Here is a 24,342-nt window from a genome sequence, read left to right as displayed (position 1 = left end):
GTAAAAGTTAGTGGCACCAGTGACTCCTGGGGAAAATGTTAGTCTGGAGCCCTGGAATAGCAATGAGCACTTATGGTAGGTATTGATTCAGCATAATGCATTTGATGGGCACTAATTTGCAATATAACTTCTAAATCCTTAGTTTGGGTTTTATAAAGTATAAAGCAGAAACAAACAGAGAACAAGAAGTTCACAGTATTGGCAGTGAAGATGATACAGCTATTGCTGCTTCTACACAGGCAGCCAATTCAAATTGGTCAAAAGGCCAATTGGTGGGGAAAAAAGCAATTAGAGTAGCTCTGAAAAAGAGATGTGAAAAGATCTGATGTGATTGGTCAAAAATCCAATTAGTGGGGTCAGAATTGGGCTGCCTGTGTAAATGCAGCACAACAGGGAGGCAAACAAAATAGCTAGAACAGAGACTCGGTCATAGTGGTGAGTTGTATCGCCAGTGGTTTTTCCGCATATTGTATTTGTTTTAAACATGAGCTTATTTGTTTTTTTAAAGGACCATGTCTCACCAGTCACTGCTTGGTACAGAAACTATTGAGATGCTGTACTGTACTTGCAATGTTGTCAGCACTTACCGCCTGTGTCCAGAGGCGGAGCCAGAGGGCTGTCCGAGGTGGCACTGGAAACCCCTGACATCTGATTGGTCACCCAAAAATGTAATTCGCTATTGGCAGTTTGATGCTGATTGACATCTCATTTCACCTCTTGTTGAAAGAAGCATTTATTTTGACTTTTGGCGGCACATAATTCAAATCGAAAATTAACGTTGGTTGCGATATACAGAAGAAGATAATATTTCCACAGCTCCACGAGCTCTTTTCGAAAGCATCATATTTAAAGTAAGTTTTAAGGTTTAGCATCGGGTTTAGGTTTCCTGAACAACTTTTATAAAAGCGACTCAATGTTAGACCTTTGGCTCCGTTAACAGACAGCTAATCCGATTAGAAAGATCGGTTCCCAGTGTAGCCTAACGTTATGTTTACACCTGTGCTAGTAATACACACATATACAGTGCAGTGTCGTAAATTACAGTATGCGAATGTTTAGCTAATGTGGGGTAACTAGTAGGCTACAGTTGTCAGTGTTCAGCAAGTTAACATTCAGCAAATTTGAAATCCATTAACTGTTAGATTTTCGTACTTGAACTCAAAACGAACAATTAATATTATCAATCTGTTAACGTTACTCAAAAGATTACCACAATTTGCATATAGCCTGTTTGCTATCGTAAAGGTGTAAGAAATTATAGCTTGCTAAATTCCTCACTGCAGAGTAGGGCTAGCCATGCAGTTGAGTTTAAGATACAGTTATGATAATGGGGATTTGTAATTAAGATTTAGGTTGGACTAAAATGTGGGTAATAGGATGCTTAAATGTAACCATAGAAGGTCTTATTTTTGCATAGGACCAATTAAACATGAAAAGAAAGGGAGAGATATCAGACTTCTTTTTTTACAGAAGCACAAACAGGCAGATCAGGTGCAAACAGGCCCCAGCCCTTGCATCACCACCGGACCCCAGAGCAGCCCCCTCCCTACCTGAGGCTAGCCAGAGTCCGTGTGGTCAGACCTCACAAGGACCCAGTCAACCGCCAGCAGGTCAGAGCATCTACCAGGCAGTCAGTCACAGGCCCAGTTCAAAATTTAAGTTTAGCTTCAGCTTGTGTGTAATAGGCGATTTTTGTCAGATTTAAGCCTCACTTTAAAATGTTGGTTGTTGATTCATGTGTGTTCTTGTTTTGGTGGCTGTTGCATTTTTATTGTGATTATACACTAATGGTTCTTGTTATTTTAATGTAATAGATGTATCAAGGGATGACACAGAGACCTCTGGCTCTGAGCAGGACAGTGAGCCAGAGCTGCCAGGAGATGTCATCGAGCCCCTCCCAACTGCATCAAGCACCAGATATGCAGTTCCAAAAGGACCCAATGGTAGGCCAGGCCTATACTTTAAACTACACATTTTAGTTAGCAGCTGTTAGTATCTAATCTTGTGGATCCCTTAATTATACATTTCCATAGAGATATGACACATTATTTAATGTGTTTTTCAGACATTTCCAGATCCAGAGAAGAGGGTCCTGTACAGCTGTGTTTGAAATCATTTCCCAGAACTCGGCATGGTACTAGGAAAAGGGCTTTCAACAGCTCCTGGTATAAAGGACAATTCATGGCTTGAATATTCTGTAAGTCAAGATTCAACTTATTGTTTTGCCTGTATGCATTTTTCTCTGCCCAATGCACCTGAATCTGCTTTCACATCACATTCAGGTTTTTGTAACAGGACAAAGGCGCTGTTTAAAGATTCTGGGTTTAAGCTCCATTCACAGGCAGAGCATCATATCAATGCTATGTATGCTTGGAATCAGCATAAAATGGCTATTGACAGCAACTCATCAATGTTAGATGTCATAAATGAGGACCGGAAAAAGAAAGTGGAGGAAAACTGTACTTACATTGAAACTATTTCAGATGTGCTTCTATTAACTGTCACTCAGTATACCGCAGAGAGGTCATCGAGAGTCTGCTGACTCTCACAACAAGGGCCATTTTTTTGACAATCTTAGAAGAAATAGCAAAGCATGACCCTCTCATAGAGAAAAAGATGAATGCATGTGGCAATGCTAAATACACAAGCCACCAAATCCAGAACAAAGTTCCTGAGGGCTTAGCTGAGATGGTACAAAGTGAAATAATAAGAGAAGTAAGAGAGAAGTTTTTAGTGTAATTGCAGATTTTAACGAAACAATAACAAATGTATTTATTTGTGAGGTACTATTACTACGGGGCCGTCCACAAAAGCTTTTAACACTTTCAGTCAGCTGAAAGCTTAGATGCAGCAGGTCTCACAAAAATGATAATTGATTGCCTTGAAAACATGGTCTGGACTACAGAAATAATCTTATGAGCGGAAAGCATTCTGTTGTGTGTGTGCACGGATTAAAAACAGTGTAAGATTTGCATTTTATGTGCACTCTAATGCACATTGTTTGAATTTGGTTCTTGTTGATGCTGTAAAATCAGTACCTGAGGCATTTAACTTTTTTGCTCTCCTGCAGAAGCTTTATAACTTTGTATCTGGCTCGTACGTTCATCTCAAGTGGCTTGTAGTTCAGAAAGAGCTGTATCCACAGCAGCAGTCCAGAGCACTACAGAGACTTACGGATGGAAGGTGGGCATGCAGATACATGGCATGCCGTAATCTGAGGGACAGGCTTCCAGCAGTTCTAAGAGTGCTACAGGATATCATACTTTAAAATATTTATGATAGAAGGCCCCTTGCCTCCATTGACCATTCTCTGATTTACATTTTATACGGCTTTTGGCTACCTTATGCAAAGTGCTAGTTGATGCTAAATGATTTCTGACAAGATCTCTTTACCTTGCAAGGGCTGTGGATCTAGTAGGTGCCCTTACAGACACATTACAGGACTACAGAAGTGAGGGTTACTTTGGAGAACTATGGAAAGAGATTGCAGAGCGCTGCAAAATAAGTGTAGTTTGCAAAAGACAGCCTAAAACAAGCTTAAGATTTATTGACTCATTGATGGTGAGCACTGCAGGACAGAGAAATAGTGACCAAAGTGATGGTGAGAGCTTCCAAATAGCTATCTTTTATCAGGTGCTTGACAGTCTCACAGCTGAGCTGCAGAGGTGTTTTTCAAAAAATAATTGTGAGATAATGCAAGGGGTCCAGTCTCAACCCAAAGACTACAACATCCTTGAATGAGGAGCTTCTATTTGCCTTTGCTCAGACCTTTTGAGTCCGATTTAGAGGACCTCAGACATGAGGTTCATCAAACCAAGCGGATTCTTGATAGGAGAGAGAAAAGTGGAAGGAACAGACCATCTACTCTCCTTGACTTTGTTGTGTTTCTAGAACCTTATAAAGAGGTCTTCCATGAGCTATTTCGACTTTAAGATTTCTGTTACACCAGTCAGCAGTGCTTCTTGCGAGAGAAGCTTCTCAGCTTTAAAACTGATTAAAACCCACCTTAGGACAACAACGGTTGATGACAGGTTAAGTCACCTCGGAATTCTCAGCGTTATGTCAAGGAGGGCACTTGCCCTCAACATGGATGAGTTTGTGAAACATTTTGCCAGTTCTCACCAGAACTGCATAATTATGCAGTTTTAAATTTACCTAGGATAATTTGGCACTTAGGCGGTCCCTCTGGTCATGATTAACACCTGCACTGTGTACTAGCTAGTACACTGACATTCTAAAATGATACATCCAAAGGGTATCATGACACACAGATTTAATTTGGTCTTGATTAGGCCAATTCCCAAACTTTTCTGTGCTGTTAGTTAACATTATATATATATATATATATATATAAGCATAAATATGATACTGTAAGTTTGTAATTATTTTTTATTTTTCAAGTCCATTTCCGCTTGATACCTGGTATGTCAAATCTTACCCTCCTTGGTGCTTGAGCTTTATTTTTTGAAAATAATATTTTGGATATTATTAAACACTTATAGACCCAGATTATATATTCATGAAAACAGTGACCCAAGTGTGTGTGTGTGTGAGTGAGAGAAAGAAGGAAAGAAATTGAGCTGCAGTTCTGAGGTAGAGACACTGACTATTCATAGTATGTTGAAGTATTCTAGTGAAGTAACCCTTTTGTGTGGTCACACCATCTGCCACATTGAAGAACTCCGGGTTAAGTGAATCAGCACTTCTACATCTAATCAGCAATCATAGGATTCATTCATGCTGCTTAGATGCCAGGTTAGGGTTACATTAATTTTCTGTCATGGTCTCTGGACCCCCTGAAGTAGCCTTTGCCACCCCATGTATAAAACTCTAGTTCTGCCTGTGTCTAAGTAGTGAAAACTATCATACGGTATGAAAGAGAACAATGCGTTATTGCTGAGCAATGCTTCAAAACCTATTTTTATAACACTGTAGGCTAATAAAATTCCTGCTATGGCTGTCCCATGCCTGCGCACGCTTCGCTTGTGGCTAGTCGCACTGTCGGCAGGTGGAGTCTCTTCTTGGAGCGCACTGATTAACTGCCCACTATCCTTGCCGGTATGAAAGAGAACAATGCGTCCTTGCTGAGCAATGCTTCAAAACCAATTTTTATAACACTGTAGGCTAATAAAATTCCTGCTATGGCTGTCCCATGCCTGCGCACGCTTCGCTTGTGGCTAGTCGCACTGTCGGCAGGTGGAGTCTCTTCTTGGAGCGCACTGATTAACCGCCCACTATCCTTGCCGAGGATAAAAATGTGACAAGATTCATTTTCAGCATCAAACCCTGCTGTTGTAACATTCTAGATATGACTAGCTCCAACAAATCCGCTGTGGACATTGCGCACGTCTACAGGGGGACGTTTGTGCACTCCACCGATCACACAGCCGTGGACATTCTGGAGGATAGGCTTCTGGGAGTGGACACAGAGGGGAAGGTCTGTCAGAATTCAACTGTGAAAGTGTATTTCAATATCTATGAACAGCATACATTATGTTAATTCATTTATAAATAATCCTAGCAAAATGTATGTAAAGACTTTAACTTATGATTAGGCTATTTTACATTGCCAAAGTGTCATATGCGAAGGCCTAAGTGGAACTCGCATTGTTTTATAGGCCTATGTTTTCCATCTCTTTTATATATTTTTAAAATGGTTGTATTTTATTTATTTGCTGCCCCAATTTCTATACATTTTACAAACCTGCATAGGCTAGGTACATCTTTTCAAAACACTATAATAGTTAGCTAACTTTGGCACACAAAAAAATGCCCCAAGCCAGAATTGGATTCAGCATTTTTGTATTGGATACCATTGACCTACACACATTTTCTTCAAAAGAAGATAAACCTGTTTCCTGCAATCATTATAATTGTACAGTGTGTAACTCCAGTAGAGGCTACAAAGGGCCTGTGACAGCTGTCACAAAAGTTGTGAAATGTGGTCTGGACTTTGTAATAATAGTTTCATGGAAATCGTTTCTTGCGATTTTACATTGCTTTGTCATGCATGTGATGTTTTTATCACATGTATTTTATTACAAAGGTTTCCCAAACTGACTCATGCCATCCAGATCCTAATTATGAGATTTCATTTGGTAATTGGTTGCATGTTTGTGTAGTGTGTGTGTGTGTATATACAGTGCATTAGGAAAGTATTCAGACCCCTTGACTTTTTCCACGTTTTGTTACATTACAGCCTTATTCTAAAAGTAATTAAATAGCTTTTTTTCCGTGATCAATTTATACACAATACCCCATAATGACAAAGCAAAAACAGGTTTTTATAAATTTTTGCAAATGTATCAAATAAAACATCTGAAATATCACGTTTACATAAGTATTCAGACCCTTTACTCAGTACTTTGTTGAAGCAATTACAGCCTTCAGTCATCTTGGGTATGACACTACAGGCTTGGCACAAGTTTCTCCCATTCTTCTCTGCAGAGCCTCTTAAGCTCTGTTAGGTTGGATGGGGAGCGTCTCTGCACAGCTATTTTAAGGTCTCTCCAGAGATGTTCGATCGGGTTCAAGTCCGGGCTCTGGCTGGGCCACTCAAGGACATTCAGAGACTTGTCCCAAAGCCACTCCTGTGTTGTCTTGGCTGTGTGCTTAGGGTTGTTGTCCTCTTGGAAAGTGACCCTTCACGCCAATCTGAGGTCTTGAGTGCTCTGGAACAGGTTTTCATCAAGGATCTCGCTGTACTTTGCTCTGTTCATCTTTCCCTTGATCTTGACTAGTCTCCCAGTCCCTGCTGCTGAAAAACATCCCCACAGCATGTTGTTCCCACCACCATGCTTTACCGTAGGGATGGTGCCAAGTTTCCTCCAGATGTGATGTTTGGCATTCTTGCCAAAAAGTTCAATCTTGCTTTCATCAGACCAGAGAATCTTGTTTCTCATGGTCAGAGTCCTTTAGGTGCCTTTTGGCAAACTCAAAGCGGGCTGTCATGTGCCTTTTTACTGGGGGGTGGCTTTTGTCTGGCCACCCTACCATAAAGGCCTGATTTGGTGGAAGGCTGCAGAGATGGTTGTACTTCTGGAAGGTTCTCTCATCTTCACAGAGGAGCTCTGGAGCTCTGTCAGTGTGACCATCGGGTTCTTAGTCACCTCCCTGACCAAGGCCCTTCTTTTCCGACTGCTCAATCTGTCCGGGCAGCCAGCTCTAGGAAGAGTCGTGGTGGTTCCAAACTTCCATTAAGAATGATTGAGGCCACTGTTCTTGGGGACCTTCAATGCTGCAAACGTTTCTTGGTACCCTTTTCTAGATCTTTGCCTCGATACAATCCTGTCTTGGAGCTCTACGGAAAATTCCTTCGACCTCATGGTTTCTTTTTTTCAATTTCGAGTCGCAGTTCCCTTCCCTGGAAGTGGATGGCGCCAAATGTTTTATGTTTAAACTCGGACAAAACGGAGATGCTAGTTCTAGGTCCCAAGAAATACACAGATCTTCTATTGGATCTGATAATTAGTCTTGGTGGTTGTACAGTCTTCGCAAATAAAACTGCGAAGGACCTAGACCTTACTCTGGACCCTGATCTCTCTTTTGATGGACATATCAAGACTGTTTCAAGGACATGCCAAAATAAAGCATTAAATAACTTCAGTTTGTGCTAAATACGGCTGCTAGAATCTTGACTAGAACCAAAAAACAAAAAAAATTGATCATATTACTCCAGGGCTAGCCTCTACACTGGCTTCCTGTTAAGGCGAAGGCTGATTTCAAGGTTTTACTGCTAACCTACAAAGCATTACATGGGCTTGCTCCTACCTATCGTTCCGATTTGGTCCTGCCGTACGTACCTACACGTACGCTACGGTCACAAGACTCCATTTGTATGGAATGGTCTGCCTATCCATGTGAGGAACACAGACTCGGTCTCAACCTTTTAAGTCTTTACTGAAGACTTATCTCTTCAGTAGGTCCTATGTTTGAGTCTAGTCTGGCCCAGGAGTGTGAAGGTGAACGGAAAGGCACTGGAGCAACAAACCGCCCTTCCTGTCTCTGCCTGGCGGTTCCCCTCTCTCCACTGGGATTCTCTGTCTCAAACCTTATTATGGGGGATAGGTCACTAGCTTACTGGTGCTCTTCCATGCCGTCTCTAGGAGGGGTGCATCACTTGAGTGGGTTGAGTCACTGACGTGATCTTCCTGTCGGGGTTCATGCCGTGGGGGAGATCTTCGTGGGCTATACACGGCCCTGTCTCAGAGCAGTAAGTTGGTGGTTTGAAGATAACCCTCTAGTGGTGTGGAGACTGTGCTTTGGCAAAATGGGTGGGGTTATATCCTGCCTGGTTGGCCATGTCTGGTGGTATCGTCGGACGGGGCCACAGTGTGTCCCGACCCCTCCTGTCTCAGCCTCCAGTAATTATGCTGCAATAGTTTATGGCTAGGGTCAGTATGTTATATCTGGAGTATTTCTCCTGCCTTGTCCTGTGTGAATTTTAAGTTTTCTCTCGGAGGACCTGAGCCCTAGAACCATGCCTCAGGACTACCTGGCCTGATGACTAGTTGCTGTCCCCAGTCAGTACACCTGGTCATGCTGCTGCTCCCATTTCATCTGTTCTGCCTACGGCTAAGGAAACCTGACCTGTTCCCCAGACATGCTACCTTATCCCGGACCTGCTGTTTTCGACTCTCTTTCTCTACCGCACCTGCTGTCTCTGAATGATAGACCTGCAGACCTGTTGCACCCTCTCAAACACTGTGATTATTATATTTTGACCCTGCTGGTCATCTATGAACGTTTGAACATCTTGGCCATGTACTGTTAGAATCTCAACCTGGCACAGCTAGAAGAGGACTGGCCACCCCTCAGAGCCTGGTTCCTCTCTAGGTTTCTTCCTAGGTTCTGTCCTTTCTATGGAGGTTTTCCACACCACCGTGGTTTTGCATTGCTTGCTGTTTGGGGTTTCAGGCTGGGTTTCTGTATAGCACTTTGTGACATCGGCTGATGTGAAAAGGGCTTTATAAATCAATTTGATCATAGCAAAGAGTCTGAATACTTCTGTACAATAAGTAATTTAAAAAATAAAAAAAATTCACAAACCTGTTTTTGCTTTGTCATTGTGTGTAGATTGGTGAGGAAATGTTTTTATTTAATCAATTTTAGAATAAGGCTGTAACGTAACAATGTGGATAGGTCTGAATACTTTTCAAATATACTGTTTGTTGAGGGTGTCTGTGTCATCTGACTATGCCTTAATGTTTTACAGTAGATCAATTATCAATGCATGGATAAATTATATTTAAATGAATGAACACCTTGTTGAGTCAGGCTCTGATTGTCTCTCTTGCGCTAATCAGCACCTTGTTTTTGGTTGCTTCTCATGTTGACAGATTGCCTTCATTGGGAGTGGGCAGGAAGTCGACAGTCTGTCACAGAAGTGGGGGTTTGAGGCCTTGGCTGTTACACAGCTTGGACAGTAGTGAGTGAAGAGTCCATCCTATGAGAGTAACACTGATTCCTAATTCCTAATCTATTTGTGACTGAAGTCCATTTTGTTGTCTGTAGTGAGTTCTTCATGCCAGGGATGGTGGACACCCACATCCACGCGTCTCAGTACAGCTATGCAGGCACAGCCCTGGACCTGCCCCTGCTACAGTGGCTCAACACGTACACCTTCCCAGTGGAGGCCTGCTACAAAGACTTGGAGTTCGCCCGCAACGTCTACACCCATGTCGTGGTGAGCGGTCTGGGCCAAACTAACAAACCTCAGCCTATAGAAGTCATCAGGGTCGTGTTCATCAGGCACCAAATGGAAGAAACAGACCTGGACTTGTCTAATAAGAAACACAATGTTTTAAAATATATGCCGTTGCGCACCTGAATCAATCCGTCCCACTTGCATAGAGGATTATAGACCATTCTTATCCTTATTTCCTATTCTAAATCGTCTGTTATACTTATTTAAAGCCTTGTGTTGCAGAGGTTAATATTGCAATGATAATGGACACTCGGGAGCAGCAACTTTGGTTGCCGTCTTTAATTTCCCTTGTGTCTATTATAGATTTCGTTTTTCGGAATTCACTGCTGGGCAGGGATAGGGATGCCAAAGGAGGGCCAATAGCAGGCTGCTATGGCCATTTTAATAAAGGTTAAAGAGAGAGTTTACGTATGTGAAGCTTTAGCTTATTTGAAATGACCTGCAGTGTAGCAAAAACAATACAAATGTGAAGTATTTAGGTTGTTTCCTTGGCTACTGTAAGGAAAGCTCACAGAGTGACAGTAGCATAGAAACTCTGAGATCTGGAGACATTGTAACACATGGCAGGCTAGGGCAGGTGATATTTGTACTGATGGAGTGGTGTTTATGAACTATAGGGCCTGAATACTAAAACAATCTCTTGTCTATTTCAGAAAAGAACCCTGAGAAACGGTACCACTACGGCTTGTTACTTTGCCACCATACACACTGACGCTTCTCTCCTGCTGGGCCAAATCGCAAGTGAGAAAACAGACACAAACCTGCACACACTCTACCGCTCACTTGCACAATGGCTCAACATTGAAACATTGTACTTTGACCTGTTCCCAGTGTTCTTCTTGCCTGTTTAACTCTTGTTTATTACATAAGTACTAATGACGGAGGAAGGGAAGAACATGCTCTGTGATAAAAGAGCACGGGACATTATTTGACTGGCTGTAAACATTAACCTCAGTCACAATGTACAACTACCTGGAATGCACACACACACACACCCCTCCACTGCGTAAGTTGTTATGCAACAACTTATCAATCGGTCTCTTTTTTTTTTAAAGGGGGATTGGGACTCCACTCTTTCAAATGTGTTATATTTATTTAGACAGGAAATTAGGGAGACGGACACCAGGGGATAGACGGTATTAAAAGTGGTGGTGTGGGGATTATAACCTCGCTGCCGGGGGACACGATACAAGTGGTCTGGAGACAGCTGTGTTGACTGCTAGGCCAGCCTCCGGCACCCAGTCTCTCGCTATGTAGTTGGGTTATGTTGACCATGTTACATTTGTTATTTCACAGTGCAAACGTCTAGTGTCTAGTGTGTAAATGTTTTGTTAACGCTTTGAGTCCCAGGCTATAATCGGAAATATTTTTGTGCTTCTATACCAATGACGGTATAGGAATGGACAAAGCCATCGATCACGTGACGCCATTCATTTCTATGTGAAGACTCAATAGCACATTGAAGCCAAATGAAGTCGGTTAAGATAGCATCTCATGGATACATAACATGCGCAGTTTGAGCTAATTCAGGAAGTGGTGTTGCAGGCTAGCTCAGTGCTGCCTCCTCTCAATGAGTAACTCAAATTGAAGGCTGGCCGGGGTACTGCAGGCTGCCTTTAGCAACTAAATTGTCCTTATAACTTCTGTGATTTTTACAACATTATCGTTTGAAGGACTTGCATATGGTGTATTAGAAGCAATTATTGGTACCATGATTGTCTTCGAATTTGTATTTTATTTACATGAAGATTGACCACAAAAATGGCAATTTTCCCATTCACTATAATGGGGATCCTGTTTTCTGCAAGCAACGCCTGCAGTATCGCAGTTGGCCTTGATCTTCTGTGGCTTCAATAAGATGGGTCTGTTGTTCTGTTCCCGAATTCTCTTAAACATTTTTTTTTTTTGCGTTGGATTCCTCTGTCTTCTGCATCTGCCGACGATTAGCCTGTGTGTTGATGGGGGCTGAACTGGAGAGGTGTTTGTGAGACCAAGGCTTGATCGGGCGGATCCCGAAAACTGTTCTTCTCACAAAAACGTCTGTGAAGTCCAAGCGGTTTGAGCTACAAAAACTATTATGACCCCACTATGAAAAGCTGAGACTGTTTTGCTCTGACACTCACTCCGCACAAGAGTCGTTAGAAGGTAAGGGTTCTTCTACATAGAAAATCATACACAATTATTGCATTGGGATCGTCCCTGATGTTTTCCTAAGCTTTGCTACATCTCACAGATCCACTTCAGAATTATCCTGTGGATGTTCAAGTTTATTTCGCCAAGTTCAATTTCTGCCCCAGACTTTGTGTCTATAATACTGTAATAAGATCGCATAGTTGCTGTCACAAAGTCCAAACTCCACGCAGTTGTCACTGACTAGTTGTATAATAATTTCCCACCAAGGAAACAATTTCTGCAATAAAAACATGAGGTTATTGCTTGCCAGACCTTTTTATTTGTTGACATTTGTCAATAAAACTTGTGAATGTAACTGTTTTATGTTTTGTGTTCTACTTGTTGTCCTAAAAATAAAATGATAAAACACTTCAGTGTGAGATTAAATGAGGGCAGGGATAGCAGGTAATGAAAGTATTGAGTTTCAGGTACAGGGATTGGCTGTGCATGAACATCTTAATTTGCTCCATTCCATCCTTATGGCTACCCACTGTTCACGAACACCAGCTCAGAACAAGACATGAACATAGGGTTTTGTATGTAGAGGAATCTGTCACTTTCACATCTACTTACTGCATGCATGGAATGTTTGTCCTTTGGTGGTTGCATTACTCCTCCTAAACCGTCCAGAGTTTGTAGGACACCAGAATTGTTTCACCACAACCAACAGCGCTCCCACCTTTTGGTTTATGAGATTTAATGTTGGCTTTAGTTGATTATTTAGGTTATTCCAGGATGCTGAGGAGCAACATTACAAATGTCCCTTTTGACTCCAGTCTGATACGGTCTCGACAGAGTGCTACTCTAATCACACCAAATGCAGCTCCCCTGATGGGTGATTTCACCAGTTTGGTGACCTTTTCCAATGTTTCTTGTCATTCCAGATGATTTTGGACAGCGTGCCCTTGTGGGCAAGGTGTGTATGGATACAAACAACTTTGTCCCACATTACAGAGAGACGCTAGACGAGTCCCATGACGAAACCAACAGGTAGGTAATAGACAGAAGAGGGGTCAAGGCTGTATACATAATAAAGATTGAAATGATTAGAGCAGGTGCTTTGCACAGGAGGGGTTTATGGGCTCTCACAATGGCTTTTCATGCCTCTAGACCGTAAGAATTTCCTTGGAGGAGGATAGAGTAATGACTATGAAAAGCATCATCATATTGAGTCATGACTGGCTTGTGCAGCAAGAACCAATGGGAACAGACATGTCATTCTAGACTTTACATGACTTAATGGGACCTTCCAGCACAGGGGTTCCCATATCTTTTTGTCCCGCCCCATTTTGATATCTGGACCCCAACCATGTGGAAAAAATTATGGCATTAACTAACAGTGACTGTTTCATTTTTATTTGGGGCTATGGCAGTCAATTGAAAGACATTCTAACAGTATTTCTGATTGTCTTCTCAGCTCCACATCGCATGCTTTTAATGTGGGGCTATGACAGTCAATTGCAAATGAGTCTAACATAATGTATCTTGTCTCATCACCACTAGTTGGATGGGTGTGCTTGATGCATGTCACGTCGGAGCTTCTCAAAGTCAGGGGTTTTAATGCAGATGAGCGCACTGAATCCAGCTTCACACAGACATGAGCTGGCGAAGGGTCCCATGAGTTTTATGGTGCTTTCAAGACCGGGAACTCTGAAAATACTAGGCCAGTAAGTCGTAGCTTTAGAAAGAGGCCCGAGTTGGAATTTCGAGTTGGGTGACCGTTCAAAACAATTTTTCGCAGTCGGTGATCATTTTTTTCAGGGTGCCCAGTTGTCTTAAATGCACTGAAGACAGAAGTCATAGATTTTAGAGTTCCCAGTTCTTTTGAATGCGGCATTAAGAAAAATATGTCCTCGTGAATAGAATCCCCCAACATGTATAGCGAACATGGGCATCTCGGCCCTCACAGCTAACGTCCACTTGGAGAGCATAAGTTGGGGCGTTTTTGAGTCATTTAGTCAGTTTCCTCTTGATTACTAGAAATAGTTTACATTCTTAGTTGAAAAGTGTTATCTGACAAGGGTATTGATGTGAGTTTCTGTGTCTCTGCCTCCCCACACATAGTTTTCACCATATCAATTGCGGCCGATAATATCAAAGTATCTGCATTAGTGTGTGGTTTCATAGCGGGCCTAGCCTTTCACCATGGGAATGATTTCAAATGCAACGGTCAAGTGCAGCCTTTTCCCATGATCTAAGGGTGCTTTGTGGTTGAATTTGATCATTTAGATTTGAATCATTTTTATTTTTAAGGTTAACCACATTACGATGATTTTGAGACACAAAGGCATATATTTTTTTCTGTATTTTTTTCCCCTCGGGATTTTGGATATTTTCGCGCCACCCTATTTTCATATCCAGTCCCAAGTTTTAGAACTTCTGCTCTAGCCTCACAATATCTCTCACAACATTTGTCATATTTCAACATACATAACAAGTATGGCCCTCAGAAAACAAAACTCATCAAATGCATCCTCAGCAAATCTGAAAGGAGAAATTAGTGAGGAAATCATTGTCTCTGAGCCAGTTGGTGCAGTCTGAAAAACAGGATTCAGTCCTTCCTTACACTCACATCTTGCCCAACACACATCCGAGCAGTATTAATTAGGAACCAAACAGAAGGAAATGGAATGAATCGGAGAGGGACCTACCTGATAGAAATTTGTTTTCAAAATTATTTTGAAGGAAAAAATACAAATGTGATTATTGTCTTGTGTTGCTCTAGGTTCATTAGTGAGATGTTGAAGAAGAAGGTAAGACTCCTTAGCCCTGCTAGCACAGGGGTTGTTCTAAGGGTACATGTACAAGTCAGTGGCAATGTAGGGATTGTACCCCCCCCCCCCCCCCAAAAAAAAAAAAACATTTGTGATCAGAATCTGTGAGAGGAGCTTTTTAGGATATTGCTCACTAGGTGTCTTTCTGTCTTGTTTGGGGGTAGTACCCTCTTGTAATGCCAGTGGTGACCCCGCGCTTCGCCCTGTCTTGCTCTGCTGCCCTGCTGGGTCACCTGGGAGAGATCGCCAAGAATAACCACCTGCACATCCAGGTGAGCTTTGCCAGCCTGTAGCCACAGTAACCAAGTCAAGGGGATCCTATGGGAATGTGCTTTGAGGATAATCATTTATTTATCTGTATTTATCTCCCTTCCAGTCTCTCTCTCTCTCTCTTGAATTCATACACATTGATAATCACCTGAAGATTTAAAAAATACATTGACCGTCTCTGTGATCCCCAGAGTCACATCAGTGAGACGAAGGAGGAGGTGAAGCTGGTGAAGGAACTGTTCCCAGACTATGACTCCTACACAGACGTCTACCACAAACACAACCTTCTCACTGACAAGGTTAGCCCAACACACACACACAGTACAAGGACATTCTATGGATAATGAAAATCGTATTGATGATTATAATGATAGTGGTGGTAATGGTAGTAAGTATGCTGATGATTATCATGATAGCGGTGGTAATGGTAGTAAGTATGTTGATGATTATTATAATGATAGCGGTGGTAATGGTAGTAAGTATGTTGATGATGATTATAATGATAGCGGTGGTAATGGTAGTAAGTATGATGATGATTATAATGATAGCGGTGGTAATGGTAGTAAGTATGTTGATGATTATTATTATAATGATAGCGGTGGTAATGGTAGTAAGTATGATGATGATAGCGGTGGTAATGGTAGTAAGTATGTTGATGATTATTATAATGATAGTGGTGGTAATGATAGTAAGTATGATGATGATTATAATGATAGCGGTGGTAATGGTAGTAAGTATGTTGATGATTATTATAATGATAGCGGTGGTAATGGTAGTAAGTATGATGATGATAGCGGTGGTAATGGTAGTAAGTATGTTGATGATTATTATAATGATAGTGGTGGTAATGATAGTAAGTATGATGATGATTATAATGATAGCGGTGGTAATGGTAGTAAGTATGTTGATGATTATTATAATGATAGCGGTGGTAATGGTAGTAAGTATGATGATGATTATAATGATAGCGATGGTAATGGTAGTAAGTATGATTATAATGATAGCGGTGGTAATGGTAGTAAGTATGATGATGGTGATGGTTCACAGACTGTGATGGCTCACGGTTGTCACCTAACCGATGAAGAGCTGAAGCTGTTCAGAGAGAAAGGGGCGTCCGTCGCTCACTGTCCCAATTCCAACATCTCGTAAGTGTTTCTCATTACCCTACAGTTCACGTTCCCTGACTACGCCTGTGTTTTCCCAAGGGTCATTGATGGAAGATGTGAAAGGAAAGACCATGTCTTAGGATTTAGAAATAAATCCCGATTCTTATTTTTATATCATACCCTATTCTTTTAAAACACAGCAGTGATACTAGATATCATATCAGCACTCAAGATAGAACCTGCCCATGTTCTCTCTCTCTCCTCTCTATTTCTCTCTCTCTTTCTCTCCTCTCTATTTCTCTCTCTCATTTCCCTCTCTCATTTTCCCCTCTCTCTCGCTCATTTCCCTCTTCAGGTTGTGCAGTGGTATGCTAGATGCCCGCAGGGTTCTGAACCACAAAGTAAAGCTGGGGCTGGGCACAGGTGAGTCCATGACAACACACTACAAAGCAGATAATCTTCCTTTTACCAGAGAGCACTGTGTTCTGTATCGTTTTTAGCCCATGTGTGCTGTATGAAGAAAAGAAAAAAAAGTACTATCCCTGAGTTGTCCATATTTTAAATGTATAACTAAATCAAGACAATCGTGATTGAGTTATATAATAATCTATATATTTTTGATCAAATTAAAGTCGAATGAAGTTATTTCAAATGGCACTGATAATATTATTTCTTAGAATAGTTATTTTACATTCATTACGATTTGGGATGATCCTGTTTTTTCATTGAGGCTGGCAATAGAGGCAACTTTCTTCTAGGTTCCCTGTCCGGTATCAAACTGGCTTGACACCGTAACAACATGAGATAAGCTGATCTGCTGGTTTATTTTATCACACAGGTGCATGTTATTTCCCGGTAGTATAGTTTTTAGAAAACCAGTGCTTTTTTGTTGTTGCAATTGGCTCTGTGTTTAACGCATGAATACATTTGTTTGTGTCTGCACTTGTGTCTGTGTTTCCGGGACCTTGCAGATGTGGCAGGAGGCTACTCTCCCTCTATGCTGGATGCTGTGCGGAGAACGTTGGATACCTCTAAAGCCTTGACCATCCAGGACCCCCAGTACCAAACGCTCACCTTCGAGGAGGTCTTCAGACTGGCCACACTGGGAGGCAGCCAAGGTGGGAGACCTGGCCGAAGGGGTGGGAGGGTCATCGTCACCACTATTATTAAATCAATACATCAATCAGAATGAATGATTTGATACATGATGATTTATGAATTGATACAGATTCATGCGCTCAGATGTTACTTTTCAAAACGCCTGTGCTGCAGCATCGATACATTGCTCACAGCACAAACGTTCTCACAGAGTGATGCCAAGCCAACAAGTTTATTTGCAATCACCTAAACGGCAATGAAATACATAGGTGACATTTCTGAAATATAATCCACTGACTGTAAAGGTATATCCACTTTGCAGCACATGTTTTTGACCTGCACTACAGTCAAAAACCGTTTAATGAACCCAACTGTACATCTGTGTATTTGTTTATTGAGTCCTTGATTGATGAATAATTGATTGATATTCTGAGCTCTGGGTTGATTGTTTGGTTTGTAGCCCTGTCCCTGGATGAGCATACAGGAAACTTTCAGGTAGGGAAAGACTTTGATGCTCTGCGGGTGAACACGGCCATAGCAGGAGGACCCATTGATCTCATCAACCACGGAGAGGGGCCTAAGGTAGGAACCAGTCTCTCAATACATAGAGCAGGGATCATCAACTAGATTCAGCTATGGGCCAATTCTTTCTTGAGCGGATGGTCATGGGGCCGGAACATAATAACAAATAATTTGTAGATTGCAAATTGATCGCAAGAAGCCCAAACGGATATAATTTCACACCTTGCTTTCATTTGTATACGATCACATACCTGTATATCTCTCTGTTATGCGTGGGAATACATTGGAACAGATTTCCAAAATTAAAATCACTTTGAGCTGATTTGCCTGTGTTCCTACTGTCTTATGTCCCAAAGAAATATATATATATTTTTAAATTTGCTAAAAAGAATATTATTTTAATGCAAAAAAAAAATTGGGGGGGCCAAATAAAATGGGAAACCCCTGTTACCTGTTGAGTCATTCTGTCTCCCAATACATAACATTCATCTTGGTTCCATTTGATTTCAGGTGCTCCTGGAGAAGTTCTTGAATTTGGGTAAGAGTTTCGTTTCTGTCTCTCTCACACAACATGTTTTCAGACCTTTACGTGCCATGAAAGTATTGTAGCGAATTCACTGATAGCCACGACAGGGACTCAAACCTGGGTCCTTGCAGCTGTCAGCCAAGAGGTCCAAAACTCTTGAGGTCATCACTAGGTGTTGTAAAATCTCTCAAGTATGTTCAGGTTCTTTTTTTTCTCCTTCTTTGTTCCCCCTTTCCCTTCCTCCTTTCAGGGGATGATCGGAACATTGCGGAGGTGTACGTGGCAGGGAAGAGAGTGGTCCCATTCGCGGAAACAACATAGATTTGGGTTTGGTTCCTGGATTGTTGTCATCTTGTTACCATCTGTCTGAACCCTTTACCAGTTTACCTGACTGCTGTTGTAACAGGACAGGAGGTGATGAGGAAAATGTATTCAACGAGAGGGATTATTACTCTATATACAGTGTGTGTGTGTGTGTGTGTTTTCAATCATCTAGTGTAATTACATACAGTTAAATTCAATCGATGATATTGCTGCTCATCGTGAAGTTCAGAGTGAATCCTATGTTGTCATACTTATGTCGTAACCCAAAGAACATCATTGTCTGTTGTTTTTTTTATTTCAAAGTCGAGGGAAATGTGTGTGTTTTATGAATGTAGGTTTATTCAATTCAAGTAACTTTTATTTCCTGAGAGGGAACTTCATCTATGGTGACGGCTTGATATTAACAAGATATATAACAACACAGCAACATAGAACACGAAGACATGTGCAGTATAATAGATTAGATGCAATCATAGGCTATATACAAACACAAATAAAAATGTCAAGGGTTGAAGAGTTTGATGGATGATGGCACAAAACTAGAAGCTGCTCTCTTAGACTTTGTATGCCAGAGATCTATGTATCTCTGCGCCAGGAGGGAAAGGGAGTTGTACTGGTCCAAGACTTATCTCCGTGTGTAAGGTCCAAAGCTATTTGTTCCCCCTATTGTATCTAGCTTTGCATTTGTCCGGATTTTACAGCATCCTTGACGTCGTCTCGGGCCTAACAACACAAGTGCCAATATATCCTCCAAACACCGGTTTCTCTGGCATTAGCACTTAACGGTCATTATTATGCAACTGCTGTTCCATGCTACAGTGCTGAGTTTAGCAGAAAAAGCTACAGAGTATCTGCGTGATTTTAAGTGAAAATGTGTCTCTTTTGTTTGTAACATTTTTCTAGAGTTTTCACACCTGGAGGCAAAGGTTTTAACACATTATTGATAGTGGTTCCAGGATAAAGTGTAGGGTTATAGGAAAATATAGAGGCTGAACACTGCAAACAGCATAGCTTTAAAATGATTTTGTTAAAGCAAACATTCCTCCAAGCCAGATATTTTCCCCGTCTCACTCACACACGGATCTACTGCACTGTAGACCCATCTGTGTGTGACAGATGACAAGCTAGAAGTGACCATGTCCATTTGACAGCCTACCATAGCACAATGTGGGATGTCTGTCATAGACAGGTCCACTATAAAGACTACAGAGATTCGAGTTTCTGGTCCACAGCAAACACATCCCATTATTTATCATAATTGTCAGCTGTGTTTAATTTGAGCCGGATACTGCTGGAACAGGAGTGTTACCTTCCTTCTTCTTCAAGAGGTCACCAATGAACCTAGAGCAACACACAAAACCGTTTTGGGACTGTTTCGTTCTGGCTGGATTGCAATAATTAAAATACAAAATGTCAATGTAGCCTGTCATTACGATCATTTATGCGGTATTAAAACAGATTATGCCAAAGTCTCCAGTTGTGTAAAATGACTGAGGTAAAGTTTCAAACCTCAATAGCTTTCAAACCACTTGAGCCACAGATTCCAAATAAGTGTCATGATGTTGGAAAAATTGCACACATTGCTCAGGTCTTATTTTCACGATTTGGACATTTTAATTCGTTTTCCAAAGCTAAAAGGAAATGTGAGCAGGATTTTGTATTCCTAGTTGAATTAGTTAGGGAGTGTAAACAGTTTACATTTGTATTTCAATAGCTCCTTGGTCATGTGACCTACCTGACTCAAACAAGGTTCAGATTGTCCACTGACTACCCTTCTATATTGCACACCCTTTGGTTGGTTCATTTTCATCTCACACGTGGACATTCTGAAGTTCGTTTGAGTCCAGTAGGTCACATGACCAAGGAGCTATTGAAGTTTTAAATTCTGAAAAATTAATGTAAAATCGAGTGAGATGAAAATGGACAAACTAAAGGGTGTGCCATGTGTAGGCCCACTGAGTGTACATTCTGAACCTTGTTTGAAGTCAGTAGGTCACATGATCAAGGAGCTATTGAAATGTTAAATGTTAAAATTCATGATGAGCAGCATTGCACACCCTTTAGTTTGTCCATTTTCATCTCACTTGATTTTACATACATTTTTCTGAATTTAAAACTTCAATAGCTCCTTAGTCATGTGACCTACTGGACTCAAACGAACTTCAGAATGTCCACGGACTAGCCTTGTATATTGAACACTTGTTTGTGTACTGTAAAATCACGCAGTGTAACGTACATTTTTCATAGTTTTACATTTCAATAGCTCCTTGGTCATGTCAATTACACACCTAAGAATTGTGCAGTGAGGATACACCCATATCGCATAACCTCTAGTCATGTATCTTCTATATTGTAAATGAATATTAGTTTGACAATTAGGGGGTTCAGTCCAGTGTTGTGTTTACCCTTTTCTTTAATATCTATCTATAATAATTGGTAGTTCTAAGTACTTATTTTCCCTGTTTTTTTTTATTTTGCCACAGTATTTAACAGCGGTACACAATAGGAGAGAGACAGATAATATCTCCTTTCATCGTTAATATCAACCATAAAGGAAAATGGCAAAGTACGAGAGTCATTGTCCAAAGCAGGAATGGAGAGTGAGCTATTGAGGTAGGCTGCAGTGGGTTTGCTGGGCAATACATATATATACTGAACATGTAACCACAGTAATGGTGGCCAGAAAATCAATGAATAAAAATGTTATATTGACAAATTAAACAAAGTGTAGATCTTTAATCTTCTCCAACATGTCAAGAGACACTTTACTTCACATAAGTACAAAACATTTCACAGTGTTAACTGTCTCTTTATCCCTGGTTGATGTACATTTCAGAGCCTCTTCAGTGTGGATGGGGTATAGCATACATTTTCAACAACAAAGACTGCACTTCCAGTTTGTGTTCTTTACTCTGTTGAACTCTTGTCTTCATTCCTAGTTACAGCACGTGGAACCACCGTTGGCAAACAAAACATTCAAAACAAAGCGTAACACGTTATAAATAATATCAAATATCAACGCAGTATGACGAATTAGCCATCCATTGTGTTATATCATAAATTGTCTTACATGCCATCACTGTCGTCAGAAACATGTTAAATAACGTTACTAACCCAGTCAGTCTGAGCCACATCCAGGTTTTTTTTAATGAATTTTTTATTTCACCTTTATTTAACCAGGCAGGCCAGTTGAGAACAAGTTCTCATTTAAAACTGTGATCTGGCCAAGATAAAGCAAAGCAGTGTGACAAAAACAACAATGCAGTTACACATGGGATAAACAAATGTACATTCAATAACACAATGGAAAAAGTCTATATACAGTGAAGGTTCTTTATCAGTGGCACACATGAAGCAGTTGTTGGCTTTGTTGAACTCTGAAATCATAGACATGAACTGAACATATGGCTGTCCCACACAACTACATAAAAATAAAGAATTTACTTTTAATTAAATGTCATTACATACCAGACATTTTTAGTATATCCTCAGCCATTTCTTTTCGCACTTGCTCCATGTGGTTTTGTGAAGGTTCTATATCAAGTTGGGGAAGTTCTGTGCATCTTCCTTGGCCATCTACACCAAAAAATAAAATATAGTTTTTGACCTAATTGTCACATAACAGCTAACCATTCATTATTGAAAATCTAACTATCAAACCTGCAATACAAAGACCACACATCTGAAAGTGTCCTGCATAGTGTGAGTTATTTCGCCTCCTTTCCACTATATGTCCGCCCAGTCTAATTTTCCATGGCAGGATCTTCTCATATTGAAGTGTTCTCTTTTTATGTAAACATAATGGAATTCTGATTAGTTATAGGCAAATGAATACACAGGCCAAAACTGTATGCTGATTTCCTTATCACTATAATCTAGTAGAGGTCATTTATTTCATGCCCCATTCTACACAGCCTAAATTATAGGCACTGAACCATTTAAAGGACAATAATGAAAGTATTGTCCTGAAATGTTTGATCTTCTTGACTTGGTATCTGGTAAACTTCTGTTAGGGGTTAGTGTACTCCAGTAAAAAAGGGCTGGTTTAGATTAAAAACTATTTCCCTGTGTCCTCGTTCATAGGGGCACGAGAGACTAGTCAGTGGTAGAATTGAGTTGGCTCAAACACCCACAGACCCACAAGGTTGAGGTTACTCATGGACAGTAATTAGTAAAAAATAAATGTTTTTTTTGCATTGTGTCTTCCATCTGTCCAAGAATAGGATCCTACGTGTTAGGAAATATTTGTTCCCATACATACAAAGGAGGATGTCTCTCCTCATACCTCTGGCACTTAGTCAGACTGTGTAAAAACTTTACGATGGGGCCTGCAACGGAGTTCCATTGACTAAGCACCACGGAGACCAATCAGGAGAGAATACATACAGGTCAAGGGTGCCAATTGAAAGTCAAGGGGTGTGTCTGTGCCTTTTGGATTACTCTCTTGCAAACAGAGAACCTCTGTGGTTCAAGTCAAGAGCTACCCTTCCCCTTTCAGTCTGCTCTGCACATGTCTGAAAGTGACCGAGCCAGCAGCCAAGAGAGTTTTTCATAGTATTTCATAAAAAAATATACATGTATGAATGGATGTAGATCCAGTACAATGGAATAACTATAGTCCACTGACTATACAAGAGTAGTCAGTGGACATTCTGAACTTTGTTTGAAGTCAGTAGGTCACATGACCAAGGAGCTATTGAAATTAGAATGTTTTGTTTGTTTGAAAAATTCATGTAAAAACGTGTGAGATGAAAATGGACAAACTAAAGGGTTTGCAATGTGTAGGCCCACTGAGTGTACATTCTGAACCTTGTTGAAGTCAGTAGGTCATTGACCAAAGAGCTATTGAAATTCAAAAATGTAAATAAATCATTTTAAATAGTGCGAGACATTAAAAAAGTGTGTGCAAAATGTGTCTATGCCATCGGGTTATCTAGAACCAGTTTTGAACGTTTTAGGAGTAATGGTTAAACAGCTATTGAAATTAGATAAATTAGATTTGTCACTATGTTGACGGTCCCTAACTGCTGTTGTTAGACGTAAGTAAAACTACAGGCGAATATCCGTCGAATATCCTACCTGAAACTGGTTTTTACCTCGGTTGTAAAATGATATATAATTGCATGAAATGCGTTTATAAAAGGCCACATTTTTCCCGGATCCCTAGGCTACTAAAAAATGTTACCCAGGTACGCAAGTTTTGTAAGTGGCTCTACTGCTCTATGCCACTACGGTAATGCGATGATATGCATGCAATGTTTAAAAAATATATAATAATGTATGCCTTGCCTACGAGTACTTCAGATCCCCAGGTCACACCCCTTTCGCGCTCACTTTTTGTTCCGTCGCCTCCCGATTTGCAAATTTAAGCACTGATTGTCAGTGTATGTACCTTACCTGTAGGTAGGCTTTATGTGACTGATAACATGTGCAGCATATGTTCCAAAATAAAACGTTTAACGGAGTTAAGGACATATCGTAAACTCACTCCACAACAAGCTTGAAATGTCACGGATGGAGCAGTCCAATTGGTACCGTTTGGGTGGCTCAACCCGTTGGAAAGTTGTCAAAGAGGGCTGTCACGATATGTTCATAAGTCCGTTACACATGGCATTTCTATTTAATTGTTGTACATGTTGGCACATATGCTGTACATGTTATCAGTGCGAAGCAGAGGATCACTGGTTGAGACCAGTATGGGGCAGTCGTACAGTGGAGGTTAACTTGAAGAAGAATGGCGACGAAGGAGATGGCAGCCGGTTTACGATCCCGTAACCAATTGTGCTATTGTGTTTTTGTAAACATTTCACTGTAAATTCGGTATTCGGCGCATGTGACAAATAA

At 40.8% G+C, this 24,342-nt stretch overlaps 1 protein-coding gene across 4 annotated transcripts; it reads left to right on the top strand.

Moving 5' to 3' along the window:
* Nucleotides 1-748: 748 nt before the first annotated feature.
* Nucleotides 749-21,223, top strand: gda (guanine deaminase). Of its 4 annotated transcripts, XM_029677620.2 has the most exons (17): nucleotides 749-851; nucleotides 1,471-1,610; nucleotides 1,815-1,943; nucleotides 2,066-2,197; nucleotides 9,339-9,427; nucleotides 9,514-9,685; nucleotides 10,360-10,447; nucleotides 12,763-12,868; nucleotides 14,604-14,631; nucleotides 14,817-14,924; nucleotides 15,114-15,221; nucleotides 15,970-16,067; nucleotides 16,384-16,451; nucleotides 17,000-17,146; nucleotides 17,587-17,708; nucleotides 18,159-18,186; nucleotides 18,425-21,223. In XM_029677620.2, the coding sequence occupies exons 4-17, from the start codon at nucleotides 2,132-2,134 to the stop codon at nucleotides 18,493-18,495; spliced, it is 1,299 nt and encodes a 432-aa protein (XP_029533480.1). In that variant the 5' UTR covers nucleotides 749-851; nucleotides 1,471-1,610; nucleotides 1,815-1,943; nucleotides 2,066-2,131; the 3' UTR covers nucleotides 18,496-21,223. The 4 variants fall into 4 exon arrangements, with proteins under 4 accessions (XP_029533480.1, XP_029533481.1, XP_029533479.1 ...); XM_029677621.2 differs by lacking the exon at nucleotides 1,471-1,610 and having other exon boundaries at nucleotides 753-851; XM_029677619.2 differs by lacking the exons at nucleotides 749-851; nucleotides 1,471-1,610; nucleotides 1,815-1,943 and adding an exon at nucleotides 5,307-5,437 and having other exon boundaries at nucleotides 2,111-2,197.
* The last annotated feature ends 3,119 nt before the right edge of the window (nucleotides 21,224-24,342 follow it).

Source organism: Oncorhynchus nerka, linkage group LG13 (assembly GCF_034236695.1).
Source record: "Oncorhynchus nerka isolate Pitt River linkage group LG13, Oner_Uvic_2.0, whole genome shotgun sequence".
In the NCBI taxonomy this organism is placed as follows: domain Eukaryota; kingdom Metazoa; phylum Chordata; class Actinopteri; order Salmoniformes; family Salmonidae; genus Oncorhynchus; species Oncorhynchus nerka.
The sequence above is the reverse complement of the archived record's forward strand: the minus strand, read 5'-3'. Positions and strand labels throughout refer to the sequence as shown.

Coding starts and splice junctions, on each gene's coding strand:
- gda (XM_029677619.2), top strand. CDS start 5,309: ATGACTAGCTCCAACAAATCCGCTGTGGACATTGCGCACGTCTACAGG. Junction 9,428..9,513: donor GTTACACAGCTTGGACAGTA/GTGAGTGAAGAG, acceptor TGTTGTCTGTAG/TGAGTTCTTCATGCCAGGGA. Junction 16,068..16,383: donor TGTCCCAATTCCAACATCTC/GTAAGTGTTTCT, acceptor TTCCCTCTTCAG/GTTGTGCAGTGGTATGCTAG.